The 10,114-nt window shown below is 38.9% G+C and overlaps 1 protein-coding gene across 1 annotated transcript in view; it reads right to left on the minus strand.

Moving 5' to 3' along the window:
- The window catches only part of UPP2 (uridine phosphorylase 2), a 29,997-nt gene extending 24,333 nt beyond the window's left edge, over window positions 1-5,664 (minus strand). The window contains 2 exon segments of the mRNA XM_008998849.5: window positions 1,643-1,760; window positions 5,585-5,664. Coding sequence (XP_008997097.3) covers window positions 1,643-1,760; window positions 5,585-5,646 — 180 coding nt within the window. The 5' untranslated portion in view covers window positions 5,647-5,664.
- Window positions 5,665-10,114: the final 4,450 nt, after the last annotated feature.

Below are 10,114 nucleotides of genomic sequence, written 5' to 3' on the forward strand. Positions count from 1 at the left end.
GGAGAGGAGCTAAGAAAGGGTGGGTCACCTCGCTGCCAGGATACTCACCCACACCCTCACACCTTCCTTCCTAAAAGAGAGGGAGCCGGAGAAGGCCACTCAGCACTTACTGATAATAAACATCATAGATCTATTTCTTCTCATTTTCCCTTCTTTTCTTCTTTTTCTTCCTCATTCCTTCCTTTCTTCTTCCCTTCTTTTTCCTCTACCTCCACCCTCTTCCTCCTTCTGCTTTTTAACCTCCCCCTCTTCTTCCTCCCCTTTCCTTACCTGCCTCTTGACCCACTGGGTAAGTGAAAAAGCTAATATTAAATAATTACAGACTATCCTGAGTTACTGTGACTCAAAGGGTTCACCTAGTGCAGTGAGAAAAACACCTAGAGATTGAACTTGGAAAAACGTGGTCCGGGTCTCAGCTCTACCACTCTATAATGTAACTGTAACCTTCTACCTTTCTGAATGTAATTTTCTTGTTTTATGGAGAGAGTTAATATCCGCTAAACCCACGTAAAAGAGTTAAATGTGCAGATATTTGTGAAATAGTAGATGTGAAGCTCTATTTTTGTTCTTGCAATTGCTAAAGGAATGAAAAAGTCAGATGAAAATTGCAAGATTCTCTATTACTGCGACCGTAAATAAATATAGTCTTTTGGAAAACAAAAGTTCTTTAAAAGTTCAGTCTCTTTGACCATTTCTGTGAATCACCCTAAGCAAATTGACCTAAATGTAAAAATATATTTAGGTACAAAAATGTTCATTTGAGTCCTGGTTATAGTGGAAAATATTTTAACATAAAAGTTAATAATAGTCGTTGTAATATGCGGTATACCATTTGACACCCATAAATGTTTCAAAAGAATGTAATATGGAGAAATGTTAATGACATAAAGTTAAATGATAAAGTGCAGAATGCAGTTATATAATTACAAGCATTTTAAAGTCTATTCATTAAAAATGACAGAAAAAAGTGAGTTGATATGTCTATGTTTAGGTGGCAGGACTATTGGGTGTTTTTTAAAAATCATATTTTTTGTATTCCCTATTTTAAATAATGAATACAAATTGCTTATACAATTAAAATGTATGTCAGATAAAATAAATAATGCAGAAGCACAATTTTCTGGTAGTATCTGATAAATAATTTTTATGAAATATATCTTATGAAACAAAAAAGTCTTAATAATATGAAATATTAGATAATGGTTATTTTCCAGAAATGAAATAATGTTATATTGATAGTTAGGGTTAAATTATTTGTTGAGTTATTTCTATGATTTAATAAAATGAGAACTAGTGAGATTCAGCTATAAATGTAGATGTTAAGTAGTGAGCTGAATCTGTTAAAACATAATGAATTCTCAGCACCTGGCAGTATTGTCAATAAAACTGTATTTATCTCCAGGGACCAGAGTAGCCAAATAACATGTTTGCACTGGATTTCATTAGGGAACCTTTATGTCTTGTTGAGGTGGAAATGGTTGTTCATGATATACACATTCCAAATTGTTTCAGAGAATGAGTGTGGCTTCAGTTCCTATTGGGACTTCACTAGCCAAAGGTATATAGATTATTTTGAGAAGGCACGAAGAAAAATTAATAGAGAAAACTCTATCATTTTTCCTGAAATTAGAAATGTTTTTACCTTTACATCTCCAAACATTGCTGGTAGGTTGTGTGTTTTCGTTCCCAAATCCAAGTGATAGAGAATGTCTTCATCCATTGAATCCAAGTAAGGATTTTTAACATGAACAAACCTTTTTCTGAAAAAAGGAAATTACACGAAGAGTATATTAAAAATTTTTGAGAGAAAGCTCACAAGAAAGTCTGAACATAAACCTTCTTTTAGGGTTAAATTATTTATGTAGTATAATAATAACAATAATTATGGCTAATATTTGCTCACACTTACTTTCATGCACTAAGCATGAAAATGACATGAAAACCGCATATAACAAATCCATTAACTCATGTATCCCATAACTGCTCTATGGGCTGGGTAAAATTAATAATTTAATTTACAAAGAAGCCAAGGCTTACAGAAGTTGAGAAACTTGTGTAAGATTAGCAACCAGTAAATTACAAAACAGCCATTTCTGTTCAGTTCTGTCTGACTGTAATGGTCATCTAATTTCTTTGCATGGGAGGCTATGTGATATAAGCTACTGGTCTCTGCATTCAAATTGTTGGGGTTCCAGTACAAGTTCAACCATATATGTCCTAATTGTGCAACCTTGAGTAAGTTATTTGTATTTTATTTTGTCTTCTCAAAGTTTAGCATGCTTAAGAATCAGCCAGACACTTCATGGACCCCTCTTCTGGTAATTCTGATTTAGCAGGTTGCTGATATGTGTCCAAATTTGCATTTCTAGGAAGCTCCTCATTGGTGCTGATGTTGCTGGCCTGTGGACGCCACTTTGAACAGCACTGCCATTAAGGACTCCATCAACCATGCTGAATACACCACTTTTTTCCACCCCAGGGGCCATGGCCCTGGCCCAAACCCCCATCTCAACAGGGCTAGCTAGACCACTAGTCCTTCCTCTCTTTGTAAAATCCATAGAATGCAAGACAGTGAGCTGATAATGGCTGTATGAATGACCTTAATTCAATCTAGTTCATAATTTTGAAGCATATTGTTTGTAGCTTTTGGTTATTTGGGTGTTAATTATATGCCACTTGAGTTATTAGTGATGACAAGGTGTCTACACCCACACCACATGGGTCAACATGTCTTTGACGAGAACTGTCTGGCACTTCTTTGTTCTTTGTTCCTCCCATTTCTCTCCACATGCCTGCCTTTCTCTCTCTCTCTCTCCCTCTTTTCTTTTCTTCTCTCTCTCTCTCTTTCTTGACAGAGGGAGTTCAGTGGCCCAATTTCAGCTTACCCCAACCTCTGCCTCCTGGGTTCAAGTGATTCTCCTGCCTCAGCCTCCTAACTGGGATTACAGGTGCCCACCACCACACATGGCTAATTTTTGTAATTTTAGTAGAGACAGGGTTTCACCATGTTGGCCAGGCTGATCTCGAACTCCTAACCTCAAGCGATCCACCTGCCTCAGCCTCCCAAAGGGCTGGAATTACAGGTGTGATCCTGTAATCCTGGATGTGGCCTGGCCTTTCCACATGCCTTTCATTCCACACACCTCAAAATGTTTTACCAAGCCTTGCCTCTCTATATCTTTATTGACTCTAACTTTGGTTGTGCATTAAAATCACCAGGGAGCTTTAAAGAAAACAACCACTGGTGACAAGGCACCAGTTATTTTACACACTCTATATTTTAAACTTAAAGACTTAAAATATTTTTAAAATCTTCTCCAATGATCTTTGCTGCAGCCAAAGTTAAGAACCCCTGCTTCAGGCCTTTGTCCTTCAAACATCCTTGCCCTGCCTTCCATGTTTCACCTATCAAAATTCCCATTTTTCTTTATGGTCCAGTTCAAATATTACCTCTTCCATGAACGCTTTTCCAAGCATCTTCTCTCCTTGGTCAGTATTAATTTTTTTTTCTCACTGTGTTCCTAAAGCATTTGCTTCATGCTAATGCTGGTAGATAGCATTTCACATCATGATACAGTTTCCATCCCACTAGAAAGACTGCAAATCCCCCGATGCAAGCTATCTCAAATATCCTTCGTGAATCCTTAAGTTTTAACATTCTGTTGTTAAATTAAACTTAACTGTTCAGAAAATGGAACAAAATACTATTAATTTGCTTCTCAAAAACATCCAGAGTAACAGATTTTTAATTAGTTAGAGTCATACACACCTAGTTTCAAAAATAAAGTATTTCACAGTGTTAGTACACTTTACTACTTCAGAACAAGCTTAAAAATCTCAAAGCAAAAGGACATGTCCTTTGTTTTCTTGTAAGGCAAGAATTTACCCATAGTTCCTTGTTACACAGTGTGTGGTCAGTGAACCAGTAGCATTGGCAAACTGGGGAGATTGTTAGGAATGTAAAATCTTAGATTCTACCCCATACCTACTGAATCAAAATCTGCATTTTGACGAACTCTGGGTGATTCACATGTACATTAAAGTTTGACAAACACTGCCATCCACCTTTTCTTCCAAATTCTATTACACTTTCTGTTTCACCCTGCCAAGACTGCTTTCATGACCTGGAAAATGTTCCTTTGGATTCCCAATTGAATCTATGAATCATTACTCTACAAAAGAGTCTTTTTCATCTATTCTAGTGATTCCAGACTCTAGCTACATATCCGAATCACCAGGGGCACTTTAAAAATTACTGATCCCTAGACCCTATCTCTAGAAATTTGAATCGAGTTGGTCAAGGAGACCTGGGCTTTGTTAAAATCACTGATCTATGCCACTTTTCTTATCTTCAAGGAGAAATTCTCCAACCAGCAGATCTACTAATTATTTTCACTTTTATTATAATACTCCTATTAATTCATTAGGAGATATTCTTTAGTTTTCCTTGATGCCCTGTCCTTATGTCTAATGATTTCTCAGAAAATTCGGGGGAATGTCTATAGAAGTTTCTCGTTTCATTGTGCTCATCAAGAAGCAATTCTAAGATGATCACTCTGTGAGTACCAAAGAAAAGTCTTGTTTGGGATTTCACACCAAATTTCTGCCCAATATGAATGTAGCTTTTGTAACACTTCGATTTTTCCAAAATATATAACTTTTACTAAATAGGCATGTATGTGTTGTTTTCTCTTCAAACTTTTTTACATTTCCCAACACACAGAATAGTCTTTTTAGCAAATTATCACAAATAATACTACATAGTGAGTATTAAATATTGGTAACCAAAAGAAAGTGCCGTCTGGGAAGAAGTCTTTCCATTTGCCAATACCTTCGTCTTCATAATTTTTCCTTTTCTCTTTCTTCTGGGCTTCCCCGAAGAAGGGAACGTGCAGGAGGCTACCTCTGTTTGGGATGGGCAAATGGAGTATTTTCTGAAATGCTCATAATGGAGGCTCTAAGCAAAACATTTCACACAACTCTCAGGGAGTCAGAGGGAACTAGCAAAATCTCCTTATGCCTCAGGATGATTAATGCTCTGTTATGTTCTGTGAACCTGGGGCAGGAACTGGAGCTAAATTTGTAGACAGCTTCAGCAATTTTATGTCTACCCATGAGATGAATCACATAGACTGTGTTTTGGAAGTAAATTCTATGTCAGTTCCATCACAAAGCATATGAAATTACTCCACAATATCCTGCAACACAATTAAACCTTCCTCGGGCACTGGGAGGCCCTTTTAATGCAGCCCATGGTCTTGGAGTTAAGAGCTGAACTCTGTGGTGAGTCCCAGGCTGAACCTTGCATTTGTTTGCTACTGAAGGTTGGCTAAACTTTTGCTGTTTTTTTGTGACTTATTTTGCTCCATTTTCTTAGATGAGCCAATCCCTAACCCCCAAAACCAAGGAGTAAAAAATGTCATTGAAAAGACATTTTTATTGTTTTATGAGCTGTGTCCAATGATATAATCTCCACATTTAAGAAATTTGCTTAACTGTAGTGGCCCTCCATCTAGTCATTTAACACAAAAACCAAGGAGCATCTGTCTGATCAAAATAAATTTAAAAAATCAAAATCACTCACCCAACATATGTATTCCCGTCAGATCTCATGGATCTTTTGGAGGCAGGTAAAACCGAAGCCATTCTCTCTACTGTGTGAACAGTCACTCTGAAACTGATGTGAAGAAAGAGAAATATTGTGACTTGCTATCAAATTATAGATCTAGTCATAATAGTTCAGTTCTAAGTTAGAATGATACTCTCCCTTAAAACTTAGGTTTTTTGTGAAATTACTAAGGAACGTTTTCCTTTAGCATTTTAAATTTTCCTATCAAACAAAAAATGCCCTCCCTGACATGCATTTTATACCACAGCCCGGCTCTCAGAGCAGTGCTTTCTCAAGAAGATAGGCTCCATTTGAAGGTGTGGCATCCTAGCTCTTCAACCAGGTTGGTTAGCTTGTTAGTATTGGTGAGAACGTTTCCCTTACATCTGTCCTTGATCCCAACACAGGTTTGATGTTGCAGACAGACTTATTTGCTTTGAGACAACTGTACAGATGCAAGCCCCCTTTTGGTTTCTAAAACACGCCTACCAGGTTGTCTCAAAACCATGTCTAGTACACATGAGAACTTCTGGTTCTCAAACATTTCAGTTTCCCATCTCCAGCCCCTTGCCAACTTGTTTTCATTCTTTGCCATCACAAGTTAGGGAAGCATCCAAAGTCAGGACCTCAGACTGTCCTTTTATCTGAACTTTGCACATTCAAGTTCACGCAGAAGCACTGATAATTAAACGAAACTTATTTCCCAGGGCCTTTTTCCTTAGTTAAACCCCCAGCCTGTTGGTAAAATATATCGAACCAGGGGTTAATCCATATGGAATAATGAAATATAGCCTAGTATTTTCAGAAAACAGTCTCTGCTAAGAAAGGCATGAATTCACTACTTTTGCTAATGCTTCTCATTTTTCACTTTTGGGATGGAAAAATCTAGAAAACTAGATAACTCCATCCTGATTTTTTTTCCCTCTACTCCCATAGCAATCAGCTAAAGTTCTATGCTGGTGAGAGTTTCAAAAACATAGTCTCATGGCTTTCAGGCAGATCAGAACCTAAAATGTCTGTAAATGCCAAACAGCAGCAAATACAAGACACCTCCTAATATGCTTGGATTTCTCTCTAAGAATGTGCATCACAGTCAAGAATCAAATGATCATATCCTGAGTTCTCCATGTTAGAAGATACTCCTTCTCCTGGTGATAGTCATTCTTGGCGAACTCTTTGAATGCCACACTGACCTCCTTTGGTCCATCTTGGTCAGGCAGCAAAATTTACAGAATAGGAAGGTAAAAGAATAGGGGACTCAATAATGGGGAATCTATGTAGCCTAAATTTTGCCACTGCTATCACCAACTAGACATTTGCAACTGTGCCCCAATATCAAAAAAGTCCTGGGGACACTTCTCTTGGAAAAGATAATGACAACTATGAGGCAAAATAGTTTTTAACATGTGTGCTGTCTTTGTAACTTAGGACAGTAGTTCTTGTTCATAGCTTGTAGTAATACATCTGTCTCTTATCTCCTGACTTGTCTCAGACTCATCTACCTGCTGCTCCTTCCTAGCAAGCACTGGCAGTTTTGAGACTCAACAGGCTCACTTACTATCACTGGTACCTGCATACTTTTATTTGATATTCCATGCCATATCTCTCAATTTGTTTTTAGGGTATAATGAGGAGAACCACCAATTTCAATCTGACATTTACCTCTGGCTTTGAGAAGTAAAAGTGTTAGCTAATTAGATAACTGCTCTGTAATTAATTACCCCAGCAAATTAACTAGGCTGATTAACATGTCTATTCTGGTGCACATTCAGTCAACCAGTGATCTTGATCACTAACAGTGCCAGGTAATGCCAGCTAAGATTTATGGACCCCGTGTAACAACTCAGCCAGATTTTAAGAAAAGCGATCGTCGTTTGGGTGAAGTTCAGAATAATCTTGTGGAATCTATGAAAGCTGATGAAAGTAGAATACTAGTTAATGCTTTCTAGGCAGTCCTAAATTATTCTTCCCATTTTTCAATCTTCTCAAGACTCGATCCTGCTCTTACAGTAGGATGTTTCTCAGCAATGTTTTTTGATTGACTGTATTGCAAAAGGCCAGTCACCTGAAGAGCATGGGAAAAGGTTTCGTTTTATAAAATTGTGCACACAGGAGGGCACAAGGCAAACTCAGGCCTGGCCACTGGGTGATTTGCAAACAAAGGCTGTGTGCCAGGCACAGCCCATGACCCAGTCCAGACTTGTGATCAGGAGGGTCTTGCATCAGATCTGCCAAATCCATGCTCTACAGTGTCTGGCCTGAGACAATACACTTCACTTCCTACTGTCTTGCTTTATGATGCCAGCACTATTCACATTCTGACTTTCATGGCAATTTTCTAACTGACTTAATTTTGTCCCTGAATTGCTAATATCAGAAAAAGAAAGCACTGTTTTGATGTGCAATTGGATAGCATTTAGGCCTCCCTGAGACCTGCTTTTGTGCTCTTTCTCTGCCTCCTAGACCAACCCTGGGACTCAACTCTTAGATGCCTTTCCAGGGGGTATCAGCAAAGGTTGTACTGGTTCACCTGAGGCTGCAGCAAGCCCCCCTGCCCAGAAAACACTGCCTTATACATGCACACATACACACCCCAACCTCACAGCCTATGGAAGTAGGGGTGTCATCGCACAGCAAAGTCCTCAAATCTCCTTCTTCTTTGGCATGTCTCTCAGATGGGGATGGGGTAACCAAGAGGCCCACCTCCTGCCACATCAGATTCCCTGGGCTCTTCCAATCAGCCCATACCACCAGCAATGGCTTGAGAGAGCTCCAGAAATGTCCTAAGCTATTTATTCTGAGGCTAAGCAGTTTGTATTTTCATTTATTCATTCAATAAATATTAACTGAGCATACACCATTCTCCAGGAAGTCTAGGAAATGCTGAAGGTAACAGCATAAAAAACACAGTTCTTGCTGCTTTTCTTCCACAGAAATATTGACATTTCATGAATAAAGAAAATGCTTTATTTTATCACACTTCTCATACTAACCTTCTGTGTGTTAAAACACATATACTAAGTGTATCTTCAGCATTCTCCCTTTCATGACAAATAACTAAAACTTATTAAAGATCTTTGGATCTTTCCTTGAGTGTTTATTTTCTAATACATAGGTTATAGCTGCCTCAAATCCTTTGTATAAAGGGGGAGCTATTAAAAATATACAATTCTTTTCTTGATTGTATAGACATGTTATAGTTTAACATTATTACACATATGTGCAAAGAAGATGTACATTATTTTCTATCCGGAATTTCTCACTACACTCACCCTCCTAGGGGAGAGGGCAGAGGACAGTGATTTTAAACTTGTGAATTAACAGTATCTCTGTCTTTGGTTTAAATAGTCTGATTTCGATGATTTATTTGCTTTTACATATGCATTAATCCAATCTCTTCTTTGTGCCCACTGCTCTCATCTGAGGTGATATGTACTAAATGGAAAGGTGGGGAGGAGCAAGAAGGAAGAGAAGGGTTTCTGGATCCATGTGCCCAGTTCAATTACCATCCCTTGGCTCTACGTGATGTTGCAGCTCAGGCGTTGTCAGCTGTGTTCTCATGAGGGTTCTGTGGCTACTTAGGTATAGTCATCTATGGGTCCCTGAATGGGCTCACTGAGATGCAGCTGGCCCTATCTGGCCCTAAGGGATCATTATCCTGGCCCTCCGCCACACCATCTTGGATGCAAGCCTAAGCTGAATATGGAACTTCTAGAGAATCGCAACCTTTCTTGGGCTGCATAGAAAGACGCCGGCCTCTGGCTCCAGTGTTCTCAGGCTATGCCTAGTTGGATAAGGATAGAGCCCTCCTCCTTTAATTTCACCCCCAAGGGTGGGTGGTCACTGCAGACCTTGGCCTGCCTCTTACCCATTTCTCCTGCCCTCTCACTGCCATAACTAGAAGAGGAGATCCTCTTTGTACTTTTCTCTCTGTCTTATGTGAATTTCCCTAATATCCTATCCCAAGTTCTCTCTGGTTTCCAGCAGTCTCTATGTTGAAGTCCAGATCTAGGCTTTGTTGTGTTAAAGCATAAACATATTTAAAATTCTTACTTTTCCTCACATGGCCTCATTAGGAACACAAAGTTAGTATTGAAGAATCCTAATTTCCTACTCTAACTCCCATTCCCCAGCAGATAGATGGGAGTGTGGACTATGAAAAAGGCTATGTATACAGAAAAGAAAAAAAGAGATTAGTAATAGGTTTCAAAGTACTATATCCATTATAATTATCAGCAATGAAGAATTGTATCCCTAGGACAAATGCTACGACACTACAGTGTTTGTTTTGCTCTCTTTTGGAGTGTGTTTCCCTCCACAATTCTGTCAAAATGTATTGCTCTTCTACGCAGGGCCAGGCAGAGGGGCGGCAGCTGAATGTTTCACCTTCCCCCAGCCAGTGTTAGTCTAGTGGAGGCTGACCCCTGCTGAGGCCCTTGGCGGGACTGCAGCATCCCCAATCCTTGCAAAGGATTGCAAACTTCTGTTTCCAGTCTCAGGAGATGT

The sequence above is a fragment of the Callithrix jacchus genome, chromosome 6 (genome assembly GCF_049354715.1).
Source record: "Callithrix jacchus isolate 240 chromosome 6, calJac240_pri, whole genome shotgun sequence".
NCBI classification, from domain to species: domain Eukaryota; kingdom Metazoa; phylum Chordata; class Mammalia; order Primates; family Cebidae; genus Callithrix; species Callithrix jacchus.